Here is a 27,628-nt window from a genome sequence, read left to right as displayed (position 1 = left end):
AGCCTCCAGGAGTCAAATTCACAGCACTCTGCATCAGCACTTTGTGCTGTGCAGGTCCTGGCTGAGAACGGGTGCCCTAGATCAGCAGGGACTGAGAGCAGAGGGACACGGAGAAAGCAGCCCACCACCATCTCACTGCTGTGGGGCCGGGGCAGAAGGGTTGTATGTTTGTCTGAATCTGGAACAGTGAGCAGAGGTGAGTCCCCCTTGCTGCAGAATAGACCCAGAGGACGGGCAGTGCTTGCAATGGAGCTAGAGATTAGGGACCAGCCTCAAACTGCAGCGAGAACCAGAAAATTAACTTTGAAATGTTTGCAGAAGTGAACAGCAGGTTTGGTGGGAAGGAATTATGCTGAGGATAGAGCAATCCTGAGGGTAATGTCCTCTTGCAGCCCTGGTCCTGTGCCTGGCATGGCTGAGGGAAGGGGAACCAAAATCCTGCCAGCCTCTCTCTTTGTCTGGGGTCACTGAATGCTGCCTGGTTCTTGACGTAGTGCTAGGATCACTGAACACTGCAGGCTCTCTATCCTGCCTGGAATCATGCAAAGCTGCAGGCTGTCCCATCTCCCCAGAATGCTGCAGGTTCCCCTGGCCCTCATTCTGCCTGGGATCAATGACGGATTACAGACCAGTGCAGGCTCCCCCCACTCCCTCCCTGGGATCAGTGCGTCATAGGGCACAGCCCCCTAATGGGGACATCCCTCCCCACGTGCTGCAGGGAGTTCACAATTCAGTCAGGGAGAAGTTTTCCCTCCATTTTTTCCACACTTCTGACCTATCAATTGTACCCCCTAGAGAATCCCAGCCCCCACGATGAGTCCTGGCAGCATTGTCCCGTCCTGTCAAGCAGTACCCTCCCTCTTTTATATAGCCAAACAGATGGCCAGCTGCTCAGAGGAGAAGGCATGCAGCGTGCTTTATTGGTGCACCTGCTGACACTTGATTTGGGATATACCACGTCTGGCACTTTTACAATGTGAACTTCATAGAGATCATACCAAGCCCAACAGAAAATAAACTGTGGAAATCAAGAAGAAAATCTGGCCCAGCAGAATGCCTGCTGAACTGACTGGAGCTGATCTGGTCTGGCTGAAATAAAAGTGGAGACATACTGAAAAATATCTGGAGAACAAAATGTCTCGTTTGCAACTGAGACCTTGCACGGTTTGATAGGGCCATTTTTTTAAAAGCAGCTCAATTCAGTGCCTGCAGTTCTGTACCCATAATTAAAGGTGCAAAATGGTAGGGACCAATGATGGGATTTAGATGTCTAGCTATCTGATTGGTCCTGAAATTTGAAGTTGAAGTCAATGGAGCTACTCCAATTTACACTAGTTGAGGATTTGGCCCCTAAATGGTGTTGTTTGCATAACTGTGAGGGCGAAATTGGAGGCTGGATTGTGGCCCTGTTAAAACTGTGCTCCTTAACTTCGATACTGGATTGTGAGAGAATGTCTGGAATGGATTTGCAGAACGCTGTTGCTTTCCTCTCTCAGCCTTGCAATGCAGACCTCTCAACCTACCCAGCAACAAAGGTGAGAGACAAGGTGTGGAATTAAAGCCCCTAACGAAGGGATGTGTGAAAAGCTAAATAAATAGGACACAAATGCACTTGACCTCAAAAGATTTGGAGGTTTTCCACTAACCTGATGGCTACTTGCTTCCATCATAAGAAGGGCCCAACGGGGTTGTACCAATGGTCCATCTAACCCAGTATCCTCATTCTCACAGTGGCCACTGCCAGATGGTTCTGGTAATTGGAGATTTAGGGACACCTGGAGCATGGGTTGCATCCCTGACCATCTTGGCTAATAGCCATTGATGGAGCTATCGTTCAGCCCTTCAGAAGTAAATCATCTACAGTTATAAGGCTCTTTTTGCTTGTCTTGCCACCTGCTCAGTTTTTGAGGGGCTGTTCCAATGTTGATAGGATTAGCCCATGTCACACAATCCAAGCTTGTAGGACATGCAAATGCCTCAAAGTATCTCCTGGGCAGACAACATCATTACAGTCAGATGATTATCTATCAAAACTTAATGATATTTGCATAGCAGTGTTAAATTGTGATGGAGTGACCTTACATACAACAGGACGTTCTGGCACAGACTCATGGTAGAATGAGAGAGTTGCAGCCTGGTGTCCATTAGCACTGTGAAACTGTGATGTTGCGTGATGGTGGTGTGGTGTGGTGTGGCAATGTTATGTTGTAACATGGTGATGTCAACCTTGCAGGGCGTTGACATGTGTCATGACATTAAGCCACCACAAAGCTGACATCAGCACTTCCTGATGAGAGAACTTTGTCCTGGAGGATTAAGTTTGCTGGCAGCTACTCTGTAGATAAGGGATGGGTAGGGTTGCCATCTGTCTGGGTTTTACCTGGACTGTCCGATTTTTGGCTTCTGTGTCCAGGTGCCACTTAGGGTTGCCAGGTGCCTGGTTTTCAACTGGAAAGTCCAGTCGAAAAGGAGACGTGGCAACCCTAAATAGCACCCGAGCCAAAAGTCCAGTTACTCAAGGGCAGGGGGAGGTGCTGGGTCATTAACCCACATCAACCCCTGCTCAGCCTGGGCCACCTCCTACCTGCAGGCAGGCTCCTTGAGACGATCCAGTGAGCAATGGTGGGGGGAGAGGAGAAAGTGACGGGGGCAGGGCCTTGGGGGGAAGAGACAGAGCAGGGGTGGGGTCTTGGGGGTAGAGGCAGAGAAGGGACCAGGGCCTGGGGGGAAGAGGTGGGGCAGAGCTTCCAAGGAAGACGTGGGACCTTGGGGAAAGAGCTGAAGCAGAGGCGTGGCTTTGGTGGTAGAGGCAGAGCAGGGGCGTGGCCTTGGGGGTAGAGGTGGAGAAGGGGCAGGGCCTTGGGGGAAGAGGTAGGGTAGAGGAAAGAGACGGGGCAGGGGTGGAGCTTTGGGGGTCTGGTTACCAGTTAGAAAGGTGGCAACCCTAAGGATGGGTGGGAATTGAGATGAGAAATGAAGGGTTATGTACCGTATCATAAAGGAGAGGCAGGAAACTAGTTTCCATTCTCTCACTACAGTTTTCAAGTGTTTCACTCTCCAAACTCCTTGTCTCTCTAAGTTGAAGCAGAGAATCCTTTGTGGTAATGCCCCTTGCAGGAACTCCGGCTCCTATCAAGACGAAAAAGTCCACTAAACTCATTGGGAAACTAACTCGTGAAGGTAAGAAGTATGCACAGAACTCCCAGAAATCCCTGGTGGTACATGGCTCACTCTATATTCGGGTGGGCCACATCTGGGTATGGAAATTGTATGGCGACCCATGAATGCTCTGAAATTGGAGCTGGGGTGCAGGAGGGAGTGAGGACTCTGGTGTGGGGCCAGAAATGAGGAGTTCAGGGTGCAGGAGGGGGCTCCGGGCTGGGGCAGGAGGTTGGGGGCTGTGTGTGGGGGGGTGAAGGTTCTGGCGGGGGTGCAGGCTCTGGGATGGGGCTGGGGCAGGGGATCGGGGGGCAGGAGGGGGTCCGGGGGTGCAGGCTCCAGGGGGCGCTTAGCTCAAGCAGCTCCCAGAAGCAGCAGTATATGTTCCTACTCCTACATGGAGGCGCGGCCAGGTGGCTCTGTGTGCCTCCCCATCTGCAGGCACTGCCCCATCTGCAAGCACCACCCCATCTGCAGGCGCCGCCCCTGCAGCTCCCATTGTCTGCAGTTCCCAGCTGGCTGCCCCTACGCATAGGAGCCGGAGGGGGGACATGCCGCTGCTTCCAGCAACCCCCCGACCCCGCTCCCCGGCTGGAGTGCCAGAGCGGGGCAAGCCCCCAACCCCACTCCCCGGTGGGAGCTTGAGGGCCGGATTAAAATATCTGATGGGCCAGACACGGCCTGCGGGCTGTAGTTTGCCCACCCCTGGTCTACATACCGCTACGCAGACCAGGCTATGTGAGTGGAGCTGGGTGAAACATTTTGACTGAAACCTTGTGAATTTGTGTTGGTGTCACCAAATTGTTAGACTTAAAAAAAATGTTAAAACACTTCATTTCAACATTTTTGAAAAATGTTTTGGATTTTGATTAAAAATGGCTTTTTCTTTAGAAATTTCCTTCAATTTTAAAAATAATGTAAAATGTTTTTAAAATACTTGATATCAAAATGAAATGTTTCATTTTGGTTCAAACAAGGTTTTGTTCAACCCAAAATGATTTTTTTTTTGATTTGACAAAAATTTGGAAAAATTTCAGTTTTGTATTGTTCCAAAATTTGATTTTTTGGATTTGCCAGAGAACCAGACAGTCAGTTATTCACACAGCTCCATAGGGGAGCCCATCTCCAGGGCACTGGGGTGTGTGAATGTGCTGGGCTGGCTAGTGCTGTTACACCTGTGGACAGATGGAGTCATCCCACTCAGTGATTATCAATTCCACACTATTCCCATTGTTTGTTGTGTCCCATGGTTTCCAGCACACTTACTGGCGGTCTCTATTTGGTGCCATGCAGGTCTGAATTAGTTATTTGGAGGAGGAGCCAGGTTGGCAGGCAAGGGGAAGGGAAAGGTCCCGGAAGCATTAAATATGTTTAGAGAAATCAGAAGCAGAGTCTATAATGTACCTATCCATTCTCTGATGGTAACATCCGAAGATGAGGTGCAGTACACATACTGCCAATCGGCCGGGTCTTTCTAACATCTCATACCAGCATATGTAGTTGGCTAGTGTTCGCTCACAGGGATTTAGTTTGCTAACATTCCCCACACAGAAGTGGTATAAACACAGTGGGCCAAACTTTGTTCTTGGTTACACAGGTGTAAATCCATTGATTACAGGGGGGATTACTCCAGATTTACACTAGTATAACTGAGAGCAGAATTTGGCCCTGAATATATATGTCAGTACTCTGATGCCTTTAACTAGCTAAGCACCAGCATGGGTCTGTCTATCATTACCTCCATCCCTAATTTATTTTCCTTCTTAAACAGCAATCCCTTGATTGTCAATGGGCCAAGTTCTCCCACTGGGATTGCAACTGACAGGAGAATTCAGCCCTATGTGTCCTTCCACTGCAGTGCTAGGGACACATTTCCTTCAGCAGCAGATGTTTGTATTGGAGGGGGTGGTTTGTACACAGCTGTGATACCCCTTTCCCTCTGACTTTAAATGTAGGGATGAGGAGATTTTCAGAGGTGTTGCAAAGAAGTAAAAAACTAAATGTTATTCCCTTCCCAAATCGCCAAGAAGGAACTCAGGAATCTGCTCTGCTCAGGAGAATGGGGATAGGGGCACCTTTATGTAGGTTTTTAGGTTTGCCCCCAAGCCAACAGGAATTACTAAAACCCTGTCTTCACATCAACAGGCAAATATAACTCCAATATTCTATAGAAAGTCTCTTCCCACTGGGAATAATGCTGTGTGGAACTGGCTAGCTAAAGAGAGAGTTCCTCCAGAGATTTTGCCCAGGTGACCAGCTAGGCTGGGGAGGAGAGGGAAACAGTCTCTGCCAACAAGAAGGGTTGTTGTTTCAAACAGGTCAGTGCTCACTAGGGAACTTTTAGTGTGTAGCAACAGGGGTCACATGGCCACTTAGTAGACCCTAACATTATTCCTGCACGTTTATTGCACTGGAAATATCAGGCCATTTGAATTCCCTGGTTTTGCTGGCATATTCATTGGAGGCTCAGTGGTGCTTGTGGTATCATAAGACACTGGCAGTAAATGAGAGGGGAAGGGGTTTGTAACCAGAGGGATAGATCCTTGTTTCCAGCTGAGCTGCGTGTAGTGTAGGACCTAACATGAAGAGAAAGGTGGCTATATGCCACCATTATGGCCCTGCCACCCATGTTCCAGAGGTTGTTTTGGGCAGACAGATATTTAACTCAAAGCTCTAACACACACTTGAGAGAGAAGCTCTCTCTCTGAAAGATTTGGGATCTATGCCATTTCAACTGAAGACTGAGAAAATTCCTACTCCTCTGCACTCTGGTCCCCCTAGGAGTCTTCTAGCAAAAACAGGGGAGGAAAATCTTGCTCTTGCTGGTGTTTCTAGAGTAAAAAACAAGCAGCAACAACAACAAGATCATAAAGAAGCAGAAAAGGGCACAGACACCTCTCCCCACTTTATAGATTCCCTTTAAGATTCCACCACAGAATTTCAGGGAATGGAAGGAAACATTTCTTCAGTGGCTTTGAGATTTCTGGTGGCCTCACCAGATTTGTGGCCTGAGGGACTGTCAGTCAGGATGATCACAATGTCTTGACCAACTGCTAAATAGGACAGAGGGTCACTGCATTACAACAAATCTTTGTAATTAACTTCAGGGGGGTGTTTTCCATGCACACAGCCAAATTAAACCTCAGCCATTTGCATGTCTGTCTGGTAGGGCTTAATGCAATGGTCCCAGATGTTGTCTTTGCTTGTCAGTGCTGCTAGATGAGTGATTTCCAGCTGAGCTGACCGTAGAGCAGTGGAGTGTAGAAAGGTGACCAGACAGGCCACCGGGGCAGTGTGGGACAGCAGTGGGAGGATTTCTTGCACTGATTCATTTACTTCAGAAGTGGGATGTGTGTGTCCATGCTAACGCTACCCTGATGTAACTCCCACACATGCAGATGCACTTTGGATAGGAATTAGGGTAAATTCCATTCATGGATATCCAGGGGATTGTGTGTATAGAAGGATAATTCCATCAGTGGAACCTTTCTAATGCAGACGAGGCCTTGCTGCTGTGGAGGGCCTGGTGTTTGGAAATAAGGAGCAGGCAGCCTGGGACAGAGAGCTTTCTAAGATGCATCTTCTGGTATCTTTTCCAGTCATGCCACAAGAAGGGTCCAAGCTGAACTTGGGGAAGAAGATCAGCATCCCCAGGGATGTCATGCTAGAAGAGCTCTCACTCCTCACCAACAAAGGATCCAAGATGTTCAAACTACGCCAGCTGAGAGTAGAGAAATTCATTTATGAGAATCACCCCGACATCTTCACTGACAGTTCCGTGGTAGGTCAGAGCATGCAACCACAACCCGGTTCTTACACACACGGGAATGAGAGGGAAAGTTGCACGGCTCCACTCTCACCACAGGCTAGGGGGATATTCCATGGGTGGGGGAGAGGCCCAAGACTGTGAATGAATATACATATTGAACTTCCTTTTCGCACCAGCATTGGGTTCCTTCAGGGCACTTTTGGGATCCATTGATGGAGCAATGTCAGGAAAGCTGAACATTAAGAGAACACCAAGGATCATATGTTGTGTTGATGTACCAAAGCTAGAAAAGTGCATGACTATTTACCGTTATTATAATAATAAAATTTCCCTTCTCGAACTGGGGGCAAATGATTCATTCAGATCTGAGGTCAGCTTACCTGGGCTCTCTTCCATTTTTACTGTAGGACATGGCATTTTCCCTTCTTGGTGTAGGACTCAGTTCAGTTTTGAGAGATGATCCATGAAGTAAAATTGAGACAGAGGCCTCTAGCTGCTGATATTGCACTTACTTTGGTTTGTTTGCTGGGAACCCATTAGAAGAACTGTAAAGGAAAGAATGTTTTATTTTTGTTAGTGCCCTGTGCTGGCCTTTATAGTGGATAAAGTCAGGCTTATGCATTTTTTCCTTCCTCCCCCACCTCAGAAAAATTAATTCTGCTTGTTGTTTAACATTAGAATCAGGGCTGGTCTTCCCTGTTTTTGTTGGAAAACCAATTAGAGGATTGGAGTGGGAGCTTTCTCAGCCCTCATACAAAGTAACGTTGATACTGAACTTTTCAGATAGAGCTTTTCTCCCAGGCGGTTGCCAGCAGTTAAACAAACAGAAGAGATCTCATAATTTTAAACACTGTGACTCAACATCTCCTCTCCTCTTCTGTCTGCTATTTAAGCTTCCATCTCTTGGCATGCCATCATCCCACTTATCCTCCCGTCCAGGGGAATTCAAGACTTCCTATTTCTAATAAAAGAATCAAGCTGAAAAAATGTTCCACAAAAGAAAAGCTCTGAGGTCTTCCTTGTGATTAAAGCAGCAATAGGGATTTTTTTCCCCTTTGCAGTTCACCTTTAACAAGTACAATTTGGAAAGCCGGGTGTGAAGAAGCCATAAGATAGGCTGGGTTGGAGGAAGAAAATGCCATCAAAATAAGTTCAGTTTCTGAGGCTGTAGTGAGGATCCAGAAACAACATCTTTTATGTGAGTTCAGAAGGTTGTGAAGGATTTATGGGAAAGCTGACTTTGGGGGCGTATGAGGCCAAGGCCAGATTTTCATAAGTTGAGGTGTCCAATTTGAGAAATGCAAAGTGAACGAATTGTGGCACTTCAAGCAGCTCAAGTTGGGCACCAAGAAACTGAGGCACCAAAAAGTAGAAGGTATTTTTGGAAATGTGGGTCTCTGAACTTGGCGTTGCCAGAGATGGGGGGGAAATGATTCTATCCCAGAGTTGGGAGGAATTTACATTGTTTTTTATTCAGTAAATAGTAAGCTTCACTCCACAGTGCTCTGGCAATGGATCCCAACCACCTTCTGGACAGACACCCATGTTTTCCCATGGCGAGAAAGGAATCTGGCCAGGATACTCATTCACTATCGTGCAATGTCTTCCTGAAGAGGGTGAAATATTTCAGAGTGACACTGGAAGATTCTCTGCCTTGGGGAAGGGTATTTGGGGTTTAAAGAAGTCCTTAGCAAGCCTGGAATTTCCTGCATGGCCTTGCCGTGGTGAACTATGAGGGTAGCAGGTTGATGAAGCATCTCCAAATAGGAGTTGCTGTTTCCTATTTTAAAATCTTACGTGCCTCCTTTTCAGATCTGCCTTTTTCAAAACAGGAACAAATTACAATTGTCCATTGTCTTTGGCCTGTAGGGTTCACTCTGCCCTACTAGCCCCCATCAGGACTAGATTGACAGGATCAGGAACATAACTTACCATCTGATGGCTACTCGGTGAACTATGTGAAATGAGTCCATTGCACTCAGTCCATTGCCTTTATTAGTATGTATTTATTGTATTGTGGTAGCATCTAGGAGCCCCAGTCATAGACCAGAATCCCACAGTGCTAGGTGCTGTACAAATACCTAGTCCTGCCTTGAGTGCAGGGGACTGGACTAGATGCCCTCTCAAGGTCCCTTCCAGTTCTATGATTCTGTGAAACACAGGAGAAAAAGATGATCCCTGCCCCCAAGGAGTTTACAAGCTAAGTATAAAACAGAGAGGGAGCACAAGGAAACAATGAGACAGTATTGTCCAGAATGATAGGCAGTGGTCTCAGCACACCAGCACCCTATCCCTAGTCAAGTTTTTTGTAGGCGTCACAGCAAAGAGTGGAGTCTCCTTCCTTGGAGGTTTTTAAGGCCCGGCTTGACAAAGCCCTGGCTGGGATGATTTAGTTGGGAACTGGTCCTGCTTTGAGCAGGGGGTTGTACTAGATGACCTTTTGAGGTCCCTTCCAACCCTGATATTCTATGATTCTATGATTCAAAGGAGAATTTTGAGCAGGGATTTGGAGGAGGACAATGAAGTAGGTTTGCGGCTGTTTACAGGGAGCACCTCCCAAGTGTGTGGGGGCAACAAGGGAGAACGCACAAAGGTGTTTGAAAATCTGGCAAGTGGGCAATGGAGGTTGGCATCATGGACTGATTGGAGGTGAGCGTCAACAGCTCTATGGCAAATGAGAGATGATAGCTAGGGTGAGGATTTGTCATGAATGACCTGGAAAAAGTGAAGTAAAGCAACTTATATTTGCTGCAATGGAGAAGGAGGAGACAGCACAAGAATGCAAAGAGAGGATTGATGTGGTCAAAGTGACAGGCTAGGAAAGTGATCTTAGCAGCAGAATCCTGAACAGATACGAGTGGGGCAAGATTGTATTCATCAGGGCCAGAGAGAAGGATGGTGCTGTAGTTGAGATGAGATGATGAGACCCTGGCTGAAAGTTTCAGCTGTGTGGATGGACAGGAAAGATCACATCTTGGAGATGTGATGCATAAAGAATCAGCAAGATTTAGAGCTGGCCTGGAGGTGAGGACCTAGAGAGGGGCCCCAGCAGAAGCTGATGCCCAGGTTATGGGCCTGAATGTCTGGCAGGATGGTGGTGGTGTCTACAGTGTTGGAGAAAGGAGATTGTGGAGAGAGCTTTGGGGAGGGGGAGATTAGGAGCTCTGTTTTAGCCATGTTGAGCTTGGATGGATTGTTAACAAGGAGCTGACATGGAGAGAGGCTGAAATTTCGTCTTGAAAAGAAGGAGACAAGTTTGGAGTGAATAAATGTCCTCATCACAAAAACTATCACCACAGCTGGCCCTAATTAGTACCTCTGCTGGCAACCTGAGCAAAGAGACCGGAGGCCGACTGGGCCACAGAGACTGAACTATCTTCCTCCCAGAGCTGGTTTCTCTGGAGCAGGGGAGCAATATAAGGGCAGCTGCTAGTGCCATCTCTGTGCTGTGGACTGATTCTTATTTCCAGGGCTGTCGTTACAGCACCTGCCACTTGCACCAAATTCAAAATCTTTTTCTGACTCTAAGATTCCCTGTTCCCTGCCATCCCTTCCTTCCTTCATCTCCATTGCATGGAAGGACACAGAAAGAGAACCTCTAACAGGGGGAAATAAGGGAGGGAGCTTGCGGTTTTGTTTAGCGGAGGAGTAAAGCATTTCTACTGCTACTTTAAACTGCTCTCCTCTTACAACTCATGTTAGTGTCCCCTAGATCCTAGAATAAAACAATTATGGAAATGGAGAAGCCCAAAACTGGGTAAATGGTTGTATGTGGTAGCAAATAAAATGAGTTTGGTAAGTTCTCAGCCAACCCAGGAAGGTAGAGCTAATGCAACTTGCCCTGTCTGGCAGCATGTATTTAAAAGCAGTCTTTAGGACTGAATGGGCAGTGACAAGAAATCTCTGAGAGCTGAGGCCAGGATGGTCTTTTCAGATCAGAGGGAGGGCGCAGTTGTGAAGCACAATGCGGGGAGCAGGGATCATCAGTCTGGTTTCTGTTGTGCCTCCAGAAGAGAGCAAACAGCAGTCAGTGGCAGGAAGGGAAATACTACAGCCCCCAGGCTGTGCTAGGTACTGCACACAAGACAGAGGAAGGCATGGCCCCACCGGGCTAACCATTGAAACTGCCAGATATGACATGAGGGAGGAGCAGCAGGAAGGAGGGGATGGGACAAGGGTTCCAGCAATACAATCAAGGGGCTACATCAATACAATCAAAGGCACAACTCAGTGGCTCCCTTGGTCTGTCAATGTATCTAGAGAAAGGAGGCTGGAGATAAATAGAGATAAGGGTACATGTTAAACAGCAGCCATATCTTTATATCTTGAAGGCCTGCTCTGCACTGAGCATCAAAGCCTTTGAGCAGAGGTTGGGGAATGACCATCAGTGGAGATACTAAAATCTGAGACTTGATACCCATCTGTCAGAGATACTCACCTCAGTGCAGGTGCATGTCCTGGGATGAAACTGGTCAAGGAAAGTCAGTACTGCCCTGATCGAGCAGAGTTGGATTAGAAGATCTGCTAGACATTTCTTCCACTCTAAACGAGGCTATGAATGACTGTGGAGACTGATAACCCTCTTGCTCCAGGAGAGGTGACATGTGCGGTGGGGGATGGTGGGGAGGAAACCAGAGTCTCCCCTCAGCAGCTTTGGGGTCTGCTATAGGATGGATCTTCATATGAAGTGGGTCCAGCTTCCCTGTGTCAGGATTGGTGGAGCCCAGGTTGAGCTGATAAATAGGCCAGGGTGGCATCTGGGGCTAATAAATGAGAGGAAGAGAGCTGTGAGAATGGAGGAGGGCCTTGGAGGAGTTCTCTGGGGAAAGCTGAAAGCAGGAGAGCAGTGGAGGGGCTAAGCCTGCTGAGCTGGAGAGCCAGTGCCAGCAGGGTGAAAAGAGTTGAGGCCAGGGGCATAGCTATATTTGAACTGCAAGGTGTAATTTCCAGCTCAAGGAGCTCTGATCAAGCTAGTGCACTAAAAATAGTGTGTAGCCACGGTGGCACAAGTGGTGGGAGGAGCTACCCGCCTGAGTACCTGCCTTTCTCAGACAGGGTGTAATTGCCACACTAGCCCCTCACGCAGCTGGGACTACACTCTGTCAGTGCATTAACTCAGTTATAGCTAGCATGGGCATGTCTCTGTGAGCTGGGAATTATCTGTCGGAATGACATAGGAGAGTGTCCGGCAAAACACAAGGGGCCACAGTGGGTAACCTCAGCCACCCTTCTCTGGCCCTGGTGGCCAAGATAATGTGTGTCTCCAGCAGTGCAACACACAAACCATTGTTCACAGCACTGCCCTTGGGAACAACCCTTTTGTAACCAGCCAGCTTCCACAAGCTACCCGACCAGCACAAATCCGCCCTCCTCTCCAGCACTGCAGTAGTACATTGGTGTGCATAATCCATGCCATGTGAACAGCTCTATAACAACAAAACTAGGGGGAAAAGCCATTGATACTCAGTGGGTTGCTTGACTGATTGTGTCTCCTGTGGCCACCTATGATTTTGTTGCTCTCCTGCAGGGCTCAGGACAAGGCTGGAGTCCATATTACCTACCCACAGGACCATGCTTGCCTCCCACGGGAGAGTGCAGTTATTTTAATAAATTAGCATGAGATACCTGACTATCTGGGACTATCACTCCCCTTTCTCCTCATACAAGCATATGGCAAAACTCAGCCCTGGTGTAAGGGGTGCAACTCCAATGGAGGATTTGCGGACAGTTCCCTGCACACTCTCTCTCAGAAAAAATGTGTGCCTGCTCACTTACTCCCTCTTGCTGTTCCATGCCTGTCTGTTTGAACTTTAAATCCCCCTGTCCCAGAATAAAGGAACATATAACTGGCTGCTCCAGTAACTTCAGAAGTGTTATTAACAACACAGACATCAGGTATTTGGGAACCTCTTCATCAGGGAGGTGGAAATAGAAACACATTTGGTGCTCCCAATCATTCCTTTTAGGGCACAGCAAGGCACCATCACAGAGCTCACAGTGTTCCTTGCCAGGCACTCCCTCTGTGACATCAGGGCCTTGAGATGCTCAGATGGGTGGATCATTTTTCACCAACCGTTTTTCCTGAGGCACATATAGCAGTGCTGGAGGATTAGGAATGGATCCTGGGCAGGCGCTCAGCAGCTTGCAGGATTAGACTCTTGGTCGGAAAAAGGTTTCACAGAATACAAGTTTCGATTGTTTATGAATCTTGAGGCCTGTGCCTTTCTAGGGTCTAAGCACAAGCAGCAGTTGCTTTCTGGTTAGAATATTTTGTAATGAATTCAGGGCTGCTGGATGGACAGCCCTGGAGACTGAAGGCCTCCATCCCATAGTACGGTGCTGAGCAGCAGACGCAGAGCAAACTTCCCTACACCTCCTAGGGCAGCCTGTGTTACCCATTCACTCCTTTGCCTCTCTGCCATAACTGCCAACAAGGGAGCCAATTAATACTGATCCTGGCGGTACTTTTTGTGATGTGGACATGAACTGGGGTCACTAAACTCCTTTCATGCTGGTCCCCTAGCATATAGCTACACTGCAGCCTCCCAGCCCAGGCAGACAGACGTGTTAGCTACACGTTAGCTAACATGCTAAATGTAGCAGTGCAGACAACGCGGCACGAGCTAGCCACTCGAGTGCAGACCCAGGGGCCTGAGCTGGCTTGGAGTCAGGCATGTAGCCAATGCTGCAGTGTCCACATTGCTATGTTACTACACTTGCTCAAGCAGAGCTAGCCAGCTCTGTCTACCTGGGCTAGGAGGCATGCTCAAGCTGCAGTGTAGATGCACCCCAAATGGCCTCCAGGTGGTAGCAGCTTTTGGCTTACATTCAAGCTGGCAACCTACAGGTGAAAGGTTAGCCACCCAGCCCCTGAGACAGCCCACTGGTAGCCACATTTCCCTTTAAACACCTTTACCTCTGGCATGTAACAAGCAACAGAGACACAGCTTCCCCCTCCCAACTTTGACCAGGTACAGTCTCCTGCTTGGGACTCTCCTTCAGGGACTGCTGTCTGTCATAGAAAACATTAGGTTGAGGCTAGCTTTCTTCACTTGTTGTACAAAGAGGGATGAATGACACAAGTCCTACCAGGACACCAGGCCCACTCTGGATGCAGGAACTAGAAAGGTTCTGCAAGAACAATTCTCTTTTCTATATGACCTATCTCATGAGCAGGGCTCCCTCTGGAGTAGCTGGCCCACCAGCAGTTTTGGTGGAAAGGAGAGAGAACTTTTTAAGTGATAGATGCAGTGCCATGTGTTAGCGCTTTGAGCCGACCTCCCTCCCACATCCCAAAACACCCCTTTATTTCAGTCTGCCTTTATACAGCTGTGCAGTTCCCCGTGTATATCCAAACAGACAGCCTTACCATCCCCTGTGTACAGCCCCAGGTAGAAGAGATGAAACCTCCATGGTCACAGTTCTCTCTATCCCAAGTGTTTTCTGACATTCAGGGAAACCTAATCTGCCCTGTTCCTAAAATGGAAAGCCCATTCAGGCGGGGATAGGAGAGATGTTCCCAAAGGCTGCCAGTGGCACCAGCTCCATTGGTTTAGCTTGCTGATGGCTGGATGCCTGGACTGCAGCTTGGATGACCTGCTGTAAAGCTCTGGACAATGTCACTGAGGCATGGAGTGGAGGGTTGATAATGCCACACTGAGCCTTGTGGGGTTTTCACTTCTTCTCATCTATTTTTAGCTGAACGAACAGCTGGCCTTGAAAGCCTGTTACAGCCTGGAAAGCTTCTCTTTGCTAAACTGCACTAGGTATAAGAGACATGAAGAATCCTTAACCCTTTAAAGAATCATGGGATTCACATTGCCAATTGGCTGCACCAGGGGAATTTACGCAGGCAGTATAGAATGATGAATGCATCTTTGGTTCATCTTCATCTGACTTTCTCCATTATTGCTTCATGTGCCTATAACCTACCCGCAAATCCAAGTGCAAAGAACATATGTGATACATGTACATGGATAGTATTACATGTTTTATATGTGATACCTGTGTCTGTGTGCAGACTGTACTATTCCAAAGGAGCCACTTTCTTTTAGCTCATATGTGTCAAGATATGATCCCACATACATTCAATATGTAAAACATGTCATGTACATAGTACTTCCATATATGTCACTTAAATTTTTATTCCACAGAGGTAGTTGCTGAAATCACATTGAGGGAAGATGGGGTACTGCCATGTCTGGCACCACACCCTTCCCTTACTGAGGGTCCCATCCCACAATGGGCCATGTGCCCTCTTCCTGAAAATAAGTCAAAAGGCATTAAATGGTGCTCAACGCTTTGCAAAACCAAGCCGATATTAGGTGGAACAGAACCTATTTTTAGGTTATATGAGACTATGTTTGCTAGCCCTTACTAGGGAGGGCAGAGGACCTGAACAACAAAGCCAGCTTTGTCTTTTAGATGAATGCAAGTTTCTTCCTCACCATGCTGGTTGGCTAGAGCTGGTTTGCTAATATCCACTAGGCTTATAATAAAAACTTTCATTCCCTTACTTTCCTCTTGCATATGCAGTTGGTCTCATGGAAGCCTTGGGTGTTCTCACAAGCTGCCATGCCTCCAGGTTTTCACAACCTTCATAGAATCATAGAAATGTAGGACTGGAACGTGACCTTGCTCCTCCTTGTGGCTCATCTGGGGAATCAGCTCTGCCATGTTGTCAGATGCCCCTTCCTGTGGTTACTCAGTCCATCATTCCACTCACTCACTCCATGGCCTCTCATGCACCAGAAGCGGCAGCGCTTTCCTCTTCATAGCTTAGCCCTCTGACTAAGTCACATTAATGTTCTCCCCCCCTTCCGGGGTATCACAAGACCTTTGAGGCAAAGTGTCCCAGGCGCTCCGCTCCCCAGTGCCTGGTCTCTGCCACTCCCAGTGGCTGGGAGGGGAACCTGGGTCCGCCCTCTACACGGGGTTCCAGTCTAGGGACCTTCAACCTAACAGCTCGGGGCTTTTACTCTCCCAGCCCTTACTGCTCCTTCCCTGGACTGCTTCCTAGTCTCTCTTTGCAGCTTCCTGCTCTTCCTCCTTGTATCGGGGAATGCCACTGCAGGTTTCCTCCCCTAGCCTCCAACTTCCTTTCTTTATAGAGTCTGTCCAGCTCCTGCCCCCAGCCAGACTTCATCAGCAGTTAGGCCCTAGCACTTCCTAGGTTTCCTCCAGGTGCAGCCTAAGGTTAATTGGCCTCATTTACCCTTTCTGGCTTTGTGTGGAGTACCCGTCTTCCAAAGTGCTGCAACCCTCCCAGCTTGGTGTCATCTGCAAGTTTTATAAGCAGATTCTCCACTACATTATCCAAGTCATCAATAAAAATATTGAATAGTAACAGAGCCAGGACTGACCCCTGCGGGGCGCCACTAGTTACGCCCTCCCAGTTTAACAATGAACCATTGCTAACTACTCTTTGAGTATAGTCTTTCAATCAGTATTGCACCCACCCTAGAGTCATTTCATCTAGTCTGCACTGACAGTCGTGTGGGACTGTCAAAAGCCTTACTAAAATGAAGATATATCACGTCTATTGCTTCCCCCTCTTCACTAGGCCAGTCACCCTGTTAAAGAAGAGCCATATAGAGCTGCCTGTAAAGAACAAATGCACCGGTGGCCAGAGGAGCAGTTTCATGTTGTCACAAGTCCTGGTATCCCAGCATACTTAGTGGGCTATTGACTCAGTTCTCATTTACCTTACCTTGCTATGCTAGCACATTCCTGCCATGAAGTACTCCCTACTATTCCAGCCCTGTCCACCTCAGCTTAGCCAGTGCACCTCACTTCTGACCTGTATCTCCTTGTGACAGTTTATGCCCCTAGGGGCAGGGCAGCATGGCCTAGCGGCCGGCGTCTATAGCACCGCCCTCAGGTCCAGGGCAGCATGGCCTGGAGGCCGGCGTCTATAGGGGTGGAGCACCCACCAAGGGATGTGGTGGCCCCAGTGGGGGGTCTGGGCTCTCCCGACTCCACTGGGCCCCAACCCAGGGCCCTAACAGTGGCGTAGCAACTTGCCACTGACTCAGCGGGGGGGGGGGGTCCTACCGAAACACGCTGAGGTTTCCCAGGAGGGAGGTACCACTCCATCACCCTCCCTGGGTCACTTCCTACCAGTGTCTGTGTTGGGGTCTCCCATGAGAGTTCAGGTTCTCCGTGGTCAGCTGGGCCAATCACCTCCTGTGGCTCCTCCAGTCGCTGTTCAAGCGGGCCCAGGGAGGCTCTGATTCCTGCCGCAGTCAGGGGCTATGGCTGGCCCTCCGCAGGAGCTTCCCAGACAGGTCCTTTCCCTGCGGCCTCCAGCCCAGAATGAGCTGGGCTTCCTCCCTTTATACTGCTAGAGCATCTGGAGCATACTCAGTCCTGCTGGGGAGGCGGGACTTCCGCTGGCAATAATATGGGTTTAACCCTGTCTGGGCTAGTGTGGGGTAAGCAGACTCCATCACACTCCTCCTGTTATTCCAGTGCTGCCACAGTCCCAGCTCTACTGGTGCACCTCACTCCTGACCCTGCAGTTCTAGTTCAGAGTACCAGCACAGATCTGCTAATGTGCTTCATCCCTCCTCTCCAGCATCCCCTGCTCTTCCACACCCTGGACTCTAAAGTAGCCCTGCCAGTGCACCTCAAAAAATGACCTTCAGCATCCCCTGCTCTTCCATGCCTGCCCCTATAATGGATACAGGGAAAGTTCCATGCTACATGTTGCAAGTGTTTTTGTAATTTGGACAGATGTCCAGTAGGAACTAGGAGGAGACCCATCAAGCACCCTTTGAGCTCCACATCAAGGAAATATGAATGGAATATGCCCAGTAACAATAACTTCTGCCCTTTGTTCTCTCACTCCAGGATCACTTTCAGAAGTTCATCCCTGCTGTTGGAGGACATTACGGAGGAGAAGCTCATGGTTACTTGCATAGTGGTGGGCGGATGGTGGGTGGAGTAACTGCAGGGCAGTATGGATCTAGTAAGCTGCACTATCCCCCTGCACCTCCTCCTAAACCTGGGAGCAAAGGCAGTGCTGGGGGCACTGAAGCGGATCATGCCGGGGGCTCAGCCGGCAGTGGGGGAGGAGTGGATGGTGGAGGAAGTGACGCTGCTGGAAAAGGCAAGTATCTCTCACACACTAAGAGTGAGGATGGGGTAAATGTCAGAATTTGGCCCATTATCATTGTTAGGAATGGATGTGGCTAAAAGAAAAGATGTGAGCTGAACCCTTCCAAACCAAATTCCTTCTCAAAGTTTGGAAAAGTTGGATTGACTTTTGTTTCATGGTTTTGCTCACCTCTGCCTGGTGTTGGGAAGACACAGAAATATCAAAATTCTATTAGAATGTATCTGTCCTATCTAAATCAAGGAAGTTGTGAAAAACCTGGTAAGAAACCTTGATCTCCTAAGGTTGGTACAGCACATGTTTATATTACATATTGTCCATTATGGGGTTTTACACCTTCTTCAGAAACATCCATCATTGGCCACTGTTAGAGATAGGTGCTGGTCTCGTTGGACCATTGGTTGGCTCTGGTATGTCACTTTCTACGTGCCTATATGTTTGCTTTGTTTTGGGATGAAAGAAGTTCAGCTAAATGCAGAGAATTTTCAGATAAGCACCAGAACTGAACCATCAAATCTTTTGAGGGTCACTCATCACTAATTACTATTCTGCTGAGGCAATCAAAATCCATTCAATATTTTTATTGACTCTTAATGATGTGTGTATAATACCTTCCACCTACTTCAGTCCTTGGTTAATTTGATCCTCCATTTACTTTGGTCAGAAACCTCTGGAACTAAATCCCTTGTATTAAATCAACTCAGCATCCTTTCTTCATCAATTCCCATTAATCTCTTAGATGGCTTTGAAAATATCAGCCTTAATTTATGAGGAAGAATCCACATTTGGAATTAGATCAGAACCAGCCTTAGCAGTTCCAGGTGGGCCCCCCTTCATTGCTGCGAACATGTGTGATTCTTGTCTGTCATTGTCACATTACTGGCAGGGGCTGAGAGGGATGTAGGCCAATTCTCTGGCTTCTGCTGCAGAAGTGGAGCCCCATTATTTCTTTCTTTCACCCCTACTGTTCTGTTGCCTTCTAAACTGCTTTACTGACCCCAGGGTCTTCACAAGGAAAAGGGCTAGAAAATAACTTACTTATGGGGGTAGGGTGTTAAATGAAAGCTGAAATTGGATGAGGGGAAAGCTCTGTGGATGAGGGGAAAGCAGTGGATGTGTTATTCCTTGACTTTAGCAAAGCTTTTGATACAGTCTCCCACAGTATTCTTGCTGGCAAGTCAAAGAAGTATGGGCTAGATGAATGGACTATAAGGTGGATAGAAAGCTGGCTAGATCGTCGGGCTCAATGGGTAGTGATCAATGGCTTCATGTCTAGTTGGCAGCCGGTATCAAGCGGAGCGCCCCAAGGGTCGGTTCTGGGGCCGGTTTTGTTCAATATCTTCATTAATGATCTGGAGGATGGCGTAGATTGCACCCTCAGCGAGTTTGCAGATGACACTAAACTTGGAGGAGTGGTAGATATGCTGGAGGGTAGGGATAGGATACAGAGGGACCTAGACAAATTACAGGATTGGGCCAAAAGAAATCTGATGAGGTTCAACAAGGACAAATGCAGAGTCCTGCACTTAGGAAGGAAGAATCCCATGCACTGCTACAGACTAGGGACCGAGTGGCTAGGCAGCAGTTCTGCAGAAAAGGACCTAGGGGTTACAGTGGACGAGAAGCTGGATATGAGTCGACAGTGTGCCCTTGTTGCCAAGAAGGCTAACATTTGGGCTGTATAAGTAGGAGCATTGCCAGCAGATCGAGGGACATAATCATTCCCCTCTATTTGGCATTGGTGAGGCCTCATCTGGAGTACTGTGTCCAGTTTTGGGCCCCACACTACAAGAAGGATGTGGAAAAATTGGAAAGAGTCCAGCGGAGGGCAACAAAAATGATTAGGGGGCTGGAGCACATGACTTATGAGGAGAGGCTGAGGGAACTGGGGTTATTTAGTCTGCAGAAGAGAAGAATGAGAGGGGATTTGATAGCTGCTTTCAACTACCTGAAAGGGAGTTCCAAAGAGGATGGATCTAGACTATTCTCAGTGGTACCAGATGATAGAACAAGGAGTAATGGTCTCAAGTTGCAGTGGAAGAGTTTTAGGTTGGATATTAGGAAATACTTTTTCACTAGGAGGGTGGTGAATCACTGGAATGGGTTATCTAGGGAGGTGGTGGAATCTCCTTCCTTAGAGGTTTTTAAGGTAAAGCTTGACAAAGCCCTGGCTGGGATGATTTAGTTGAGGTTTAGGTCCTGCTTTGAGCAGGGGGTTGGACTAGATGACCTCCTGAGGTCCCTTCCAACCTTGATATTCTATGATTCTATGAAATTCCTCTTTATGTTTATAATTCCCTCAAAGCAAGGCAACAGGACCACAAAGAGGTTTTTGGTGGCCTGGGACAAAATGTGAAATGGAAGCCCCCCCACCCTTTCAAAAAAATACCACTGCAGGGAAGCCCTGGGGGAGAGGGTGGGAGGGGTATTGCACAGTAAGCCCGCCCCGCACTCTCCCTGCAGCGGCAGCTCCTTTGTCCTGCACCCGGCTTCCTGCTCCCGGTGTTGTGACCTGGCACATGGGGTCACAGCGCCACTCACTCAAATTGGGCCTGGCCACCCCTCAGTCATGACAGAAGAGCAGCCAGGCCAAACCTGAGTGGCACTGTGACCCAGTTCACCAGGTCACAACACCACTCGGACTGGGGGCCCTCTCAAATAGGTGGCCCAGGGCAAACTGCCTCTTTTGGCCCCCCTCTGGGAGGCCCTGAAGCAGGGAGGCTTGGGGCTGTGGATCTGGCAAGGCCTAAAGGCTGGCTCTGAATGAGAGAGAAAATAAGCGAGCCCAAAGAAGATGGATTTGATGGGAAAAAAGAATACAAAAGCTGTGCTATTCAGACTTTGCTGTTGACATTATAAGCACTGCTGTTTTTGGTGCAAACTGAAGTAGACACCCTGATGGTGGGAGGAATAACACAATGCACTTCAGTCTAATCTGATCCAAATCAGAGGAAGGCATTACTATAAAAATAGTTCTTTGTATGTCTAAGGTGCCTGTCGTCTAAGAATCTTAAAGTGACCTACAAAGCACTGCTGAATTAACACTGCTGGTAGGCAGGTGTCATTGTGCTCAGCTGAGTAAACTAAGGCACACAGAGTGAAAGTAACTTGTCTAAGGTCACCCACTAAGTTAATGGTTGAATCTAGGGTTACCATATTTTGTGCCTCCAAATGGAGGACACTCCACGGGGCCCCGGCCCCGCCCCCAGCCCTGCCCCAACTCCGCCCCCTCCCCCAAAGTCTCCGCCCCCTCCCCTGCTTCCCGCGAACATTTAATTCGCGGGAAGCCTGAAGCAGGTAAGGGGGAGTGTGGGGGGAGTGTGGGGGGAGGAGGCGGGGCCCAGGCTGGCCCCCCGGCGGCTCCAGCCTGGGTCGGCTCGGGGGCTGGGGGCGGGGCCGGGGCCCCGTGGAGTGTCCTCCATTTGGAGGCACAAAATATGGTAAGGATGCTCCATCTTCAGGCTGCAGAGAATGAGTAGGACTTTCCCTGCAATTGTTCCTCCTGGCTGGTGGGGTTGCCAGGCTGCTGGGCACCAAAACTGAGATCAGGATGAGCGTCTCCTTGCGCCCTTTGCTGGCACCTCGGCAATGTGGAGAAGAGGGAGGTGTTAATTCCATTCTCTATCTCCTAACTTTCAAGTGCTTGACTTTGCTTAGTATTCTTTTAATGTAGTGCTTTTTGATGCAATAGCTATACAACAGTTGAAAACCTTCCAGTAGAGGTAATGCCATTGGAAAGCAGAACCTGGTGCAATCGGGGTGGAGATGGGGGTGGCTTATTTCAAAAGTAGGGAGGAAAGAGGAAAACAAGTGATGTCTCTGCTTTCTGAGCATTCCTCCCCTAAATGTCTCTGGATCTGCTGTGCTTTAAGAAGTGCTCAGGCATGTAACCATCTAATCCTGAGTGACTCAATGCCTGTCTGCTAGGCAGCCCCATGGCAATGTCAGTGAGTCAGTAACTTGGTCTCCATCACATTCCTGCAGGCTGTACACCACTGGGGTGTAAAAATCTACTTCTGCCACCAAGATGCTGCTGAATCTGAGATGACCTCATCCTGGATGTTAAAAGAAAAAGATCCAGTGTGATCAAGGCTTCGATGTGAAGCTGGAAAGGGTAGACCACTAGTTAGCTCCCTTGTTATCCTGTGAGAATTGATACTGAACTTGTGTGAATTTTGCACTCCTCACCAAGCTTGACATTCTAAAGCGCCTTCTGAAATTTTTGTTAATTTGTAAGTGATCTAGTCTAGAACATAGCCTGTTTCAGCATGTGGACTCGAAGAACACTCTAAATCTGAAATAGATGCCACCTCAAAACTTTGGTCACAACTTGCTTGTGCCAGAGTTCAGCTGACTCCTTTGAATAGGGGTATGATAACTTCTCTGACTTATCCTTTCCAGTATCACTAAAGATCAGGGTAGCAGGGGGAGGGAAAGGTGTTTTGGTCCACCTGTGCCCATGATTCCAGTCCAGCTGGAGTTTTATGCTTAAATGATCAGCAATGAAATAGTTAGCAGTATTCATGGTGAATTTGGATGCTTAATGACAATCTAACATCCATTTAAAATTTCAGAGCTCCTGAATGCAGACACCTGTTCCCTATATACAGGTCCATAGTTATGCAGGGCGCTCTAAATAATAATGCTTGGGCCCGCGGCCCGGCGCACCCCCCCCCGCTACCCCGGCCCGCGGCCCGGCGCACCCCCCCCGCTACCCCGGACCGGCTCCCCGCCCGGCCCCGCGCACCCCCCCCCCCCGCTACCCCGGACGGCCCCGCGCACCCCCGGCTCCCCGCCCGGCCCCGCGGCCCGGCGCACCCCCCCCCCCACCCCGGACCGCGGCCCGGCGCACTCCCCCCCCCCCCCCCGGACCGCGGCCCGGCGCACACCCCCCCCCCCGCTACCCCGGACGGCCCCGCGCACCCCCGGCTCCCCGCCCGGCCCCGCGGCCCGGCGCACCCCCCCGCTACCCCGGACCGGCTCCCCGCCCGGCCCCGCAGCCCCGGACCGCCCCGCGGCCCCGCGCACCCCCGGCTCCCCGCCCGGCCCCGCGGCCCGACGCACCCCCCCGCTACCCCGGACCGGCTCCCTGCCCGGCCCCGTGGCCCGGCGCACCCCCCCCCCACCACGGCCCGGCACCGCGCCCCCGGCTCCCCGCCCGGCCCCGCGCCCGGCCCGGCACCATGCCCCGGCCCCGCGACCCCGGCCAAAGAGACCCCGGCCGAGCCCTCCATCCCTCCCTCCCGATTTTCCCGGACATGCCCGGCTTTGGGGGATTTCCCCCCGGACGGGGATTTGAACCCCCAAAAGCCGGACATGTCCGGGAAAATCCGGACGTATGGTAACCCTAGTTGAATCGGAACTAAAACCTAGAAGTTGTGACTCCCAGGCCACTGATTTAACCCCTTGAAAGTGCAGCTCTGTAGTCCCCAGGAGGTGAATTTGCACAGGGAGACCCCAACAGAAGTCTCTAGGCTATTGTTTAGCCATTCTTAGGAGTTTAGAAAAATAATAATGTCTGAAGCAGGCAGCCCGGTGACAATGTAGCTCACAAAAGTGTAATTAGATGGTCTGTTCATGTCACTGGTGCATCCCGATAAAAACACCAACTTATAAAAAGTACTGACCCATGCCGAGGGATGTGGCCAAATCAGGCATGTTCAAGAAGAGGTTAGTTGGGAAGTAACCCTAAGTTGCAAAGATCCTGAAGTTCAAGGGCATTAGTGTCTGGGATTTGGGTTTGGCCCTTTATAGAGAGAGGAACTAGGTGAAAAGTTTGACTGTAGGACCAAACTCCCCCATATTTGGTGGTCTTTGGCTCAGGTTTGTTTGGGCCTCATGTAATGCTGATGGAATTTACACACCCACATCCCAAATAAGGGAGGAAGGGGTTAATTCGGGTAGTAGGCAGCATTTCAGCTTTTATAAAGGCTTCCCCCTCAGATAGGAAAGGGCTGGCTGGTAGACAGATAGACCTTCCTGGGATAAGAGCCTGAACAGCCAGCTGGGGCTTTGGGGAATGTAGCACTCTTTCTGCCTGCCCTGAAAGAGGAGTCTGCCTGGACCTGGGGCAGGTTGAAGCAAGCCATCCCTGTGATCTTACTGGGGTTTATGTTTGGGCTACAGGCTGTTTATTATAAATGTCTCTTTACCAAGATTAACCTGACAGAGGCCTGACATAGCTTCTTAAAGGTGTGGGACTGGCTGGGCAGCAGCTACCCCAAGTTGGAACTTCCACATTCTGGGTGAAATCCTGGCCCCATTCCAGTCAATGGCAAAACTCCTATTGATTCAGTGGGGCCAGGATTTCACCCTCCATCTCTAGTCATCAGTCTGAATGACGTAGGAGAGTGTCCGGCAAAACGCAAGGGGCCAGAGTGGGCAACCTCAGCCACCCTTCTCTGGCCCTGGTGGCCAAGATAATGTGTGTCTCCAGCAGTGCAACACACAAACCATTGTTCACTGCACTGCCCTCGGGAACAACCCTTTTGTAACCAGCCAGCTTCCACAAGCTACCCGACCAGCACAAATCCGCCCTCCTCTCCAGCACTGCAGTAGTACACTGGTGTGCATAATCCATGCCATGTGAACAGCTCTATAACAACAAAACTAGGGGGAAAAGCCATTGATACTCAGTTGGTTGCTTGGCTGATTGTGTCTCCTGTGGCCACCTATGATTTTGTTGCTCTCCTGCAGGGCTCAGGAAAAGGCTGGAGTCCATCTTCCATGTCATGTCTTCTGCAGTGGAAGAAGCCCACTCTTATGGATGATGCAAGGCCATGCTGCGGGCCTGACTGCTGTAAAAAAATGAACTTCCCAGCATGTGCTCTGATGAAGCCCCATAGAACAGTTGCTCTCAAACTGTGGTCCACGGAACATGATTGTGAATGGGAAAGGAAGTGGTCCATGAGAATCTCTCTTAAGATATGGTCCATACTGTGAAAAAGTTTGAGAACCCCAGCCATAGATCCTAGCTCTTAATTTGTGACTTGCAGGGTCAGCTGATAAAATTCAGTGGCTTTTAAGTTTGATACCTACGACATGGAAAATGCATTTGTTCTGTGCAAATCTCACTTGATCAAAATGCTCTTCTCTTCTCTGTTTGTGTCCAGGCGAAAAGTCAGGAGGTGGAAAAAAAGTCTCTGTCTTTAAGACCTATATCTCTCCATGGGAGCGAGCTATGGGCATCAGCCCTCAGGAGAAAAGTCAATTCACCATTGACTTGTTGTCGTATGGTCCCAAAGTTGAACTCCCCCATTACAAATCTTTTAACAGGTGAGGCCACTTGGAGGTGTAATGCAGGGTACATGAGCTGTAGGACAATACTGGATGTGGCTACTGCGCCTTTAACAATGTCAATGGGTTTTTCACACATGCCATGTTGCAGCCTCTTGTGGGACTAATTGCTGGAAGCCTACAAAGGGGAGAGAAGTTTTAGTACTAGAGACAACAAATGGGGATTTTTCTTTAGAAGGCTTTGTTCTGGAAGCAGAGGCCTTAGTTCTATTCCACCTTCCCCAGAATACATTACACATGGTTTAGCTGGCAACGGCAGTGTCTCTAGTCTGCATCCATGGATTTATTACCATAATGACCTGTAGAGCCCTGGAAAAATGGCTCTTAAAGACTTGGGGCCCAAGTATCCACAGTACTGCAGTTGAGAACCAGGCCCTTGTTGCTCCTTCTTATGAGCAAAAAGTGTATTACAGATATTTCTAGCACAGCAGCAGCTTTCCAGTGCATTTCTAGATTTTAATCACACCTTTCCCCATCCATGTTGCTGAAAGAGGCAGAATGTGTTGACTAATCTTCAGTCACAGAATGAAACAAAGCCTCAAGGGGGATTAGAACCCAGGGCTCACCTGACTCCACATCTTTGCTAGAGCTGCTGTACCATTATACCTGGGGGAATTCTGCACCACTGCACAATGCAGAATTTTACAGAAATTAACATTGTGCATGCAGAATTTCTTTCCCCCCACAGAAATAGGCTGCAGTGCTGCTAGCCACCTCTAGTGACTGCTGGACCCGGCGGAGTCCAGCTCACACATAGAAGACACTGCTATGGGGAGGGGGAGAGAGCTAGAGGGTTCCTGGCAGCTGCAGTTCCCAGCATGTTCTGAGGGAAGGAGAGGGCAGCATGCAGGAAACTCTGTGCAAGCCTGGGACCGAGCATCAGGCTGTTTCTCCCTCTGGATCCCTTGGCTCTGGGAGGGTTGGGGGGCAGGTGTCTGGGCAACGGGGGGCCCTGCGGCTGGGCTCTGGGGGGGGATGTCTGGGCAAGGGGGGGGACCCATGGCTGGTCTCTAGGAGGGGAGGGGGCAGGTGTCTGGGCAAGGGGGGGCCCACTTCTGGGCTCTGGGAGGGGAGAAGGGGGCAAAGAAACAGGAACTGGGTTGTCATAGGGGTTTCCTTAACTCTCTACTCCTGCGGAAATTTTCATGTGTGTCTGTATTGTTACAGACATACTTGCTGACTGGTATTTTGAAATAAATTACCAAAATAATTGAAACTGGCGTGATTATGTAGTGTTATTTTGACAAAATTTGCAGAATTTTAAAATACTGTGCATAGAATTTTTATTTTTTTGGTGCAGAATTTTTAAATTTTTGGTGCAGAATGCCCCCAGGAGTATGCCATGAAGCCTCCTTTTTATAAGTTTATAGAGTCACTAGCAGCTGTGGCAGAGGTTGGCCTGGTGTGCTGCTAGAACAGTACGGGGGAAAGTATAGGAAAAGAACTATCAAGCACCTTTTTTAATACTTAAGGCACTGGAGAGGTGTATGTGTATGGTAGAATTAGTTTTTGATGTTTGGTAGATTTTGTGGGACAGCGACTCCTGCAGCTGGTGAAAACTTTTCTTCTCTACTGGACCCTTCAACTTTTCACTGATAAACATTAGACATGACAATAGCTTTTTCTTTTCTAAATCACATTGTTTACAAATGCGTTGCTTGCTGACTCCATTTGTCACCCTGTCCCAGGACTGCCATGCCTTATGGTGGGTACGAGAAGGCACGCAAGCTGATGACCTTCCAGATGCCTGAGTTTGATGTTGGTCCTTTAGTGCCAGAACCCATCATTGTCTATAATCAAGAAATCAACACTAGACCCTCCTTCAATAGGACCCCAATCCCCTGGCAGGCGTCAGGAGAACCCACGGAGTACAACATCGAGATCAAAGTGCCGATGGACGGTGAAACAGAAGAGCTATAAATCCCATTCTCTTCTTTCCTTCTTTCTTTGCTCTCAACCTCTCACACTTGCAAGTCTATTGTGGGGAGCTGAGAAATGCACCTGCAGTCCCAGGGATCCTTCCTCCTCTTTGTCCTTAGGGCAGACAGGTTCCCAGTAGGTTCTAAGCTGATCTTTGCTGTGGTGTTCATCCATGTCAGAAGCAGACAGAGGGAAAGCACTGAAAAAGAGCGAGTGAGCAAAAGAGATGGCTTATCTTTGTACCCACCAAGGCGAGAAAAGACAAAATTATGGCCTATGTTTAATGACACTGCATGTTGCCTGGCTGCTCCATATTGAACCTGTCCTGTCACTTGTTAACAATCAATAAAGCACCTAAAGGAAATAAA

General features: G+C 49.0%; 1 protein-coding gene across 3 annotated transcripts; it reads left to right on the top strand.

Annotated features, from left to right (window-relative positions):
* Nucleotides 1-27,628, top strand: MYOZ1 (myozenin 1). Of its 3 annotated transcripts, XM_065553307.1 has the most exons (7): nucleotides 1-196; nucleotides 1,497-1,535; nucleotides 3,039-3,180; nucleotides 6,759-6,940; nucleotides 17,780-18,038; nucleotides 25,157-25,319; nucleotides 27,029-27,628. In XM_065553307.1, the coding sequence occupies exons 3-7, from the start codon at nucleotides 3,105-3,107 to the stop codon at nucleotides 27,258-27,260; spliced, it is 912 nt and encodes a 303-aa protein (XP_065409379.1). In that variant the 5' UTR covers nucleotides 1-196; nucleotides 1,497-1,535; nucleotides 3,039-3,104; the 3' UTR covers nucleotides 27,261-27,628. The 3 variants fall into 3 exon arrangements, with proteins under 3 accessions (XP_065409379.1, XP_005285653.1, XP_005285654.1); XM_005285596.5 differs by lacking the exon at nucleotides 1,497-1,535; XM_005285597.4 differs by lacking the exon at nucleotides 1,497-1,535 and having other exon boundaries at nucleotides 21-196; nucleotides 3,080-3,180.

This window comes from Chrysemys picta, chromosome 7 (genome assembly GCF_011386835.1).
Source record: "Chrysemys picta bellii isolate R12L10 chromosome 7, ASM1138683v2, whole genome shotgun sequence".
Taxonomy (NCBI): domain Eukaryota; kingdom Metazoa; phylum Chordata; order Testudines; family Emydidae; genus Chrysemys; species Chrysemys picta.
This window is presented reverse-complemented; position numbering and strand designations above follow the sequence as displayed.

What these genes read in the sequence shown, in the direction of transcription:
- MYOZ1 (XM_005285596.5), top strand. Translation starts at nt 3,105, where the DNA reads ATGCCCCTTGCAGGAACTCCGGCTCCTATCAAGACGAAAAAGTCCACT. An exon ending in TGGGAAACTAACTCGTGAAG is followed by an intron (nt 3,181 to 6,758) that starts GTAAGAAGTATG and finishes TATCTTTTCCAG; the next exon opens with TCATGCCACAAGAAGGGTCC. An exon ending in AAGTGACGCTGCTGGAAAAG is followed by an intron (nt 18,039 to 25,156) that starts GCAAGTATCTCT and finishes GTTTGTGTCCAG; the next exon opens with GCGAAAAGTCAGGAGGTGGA.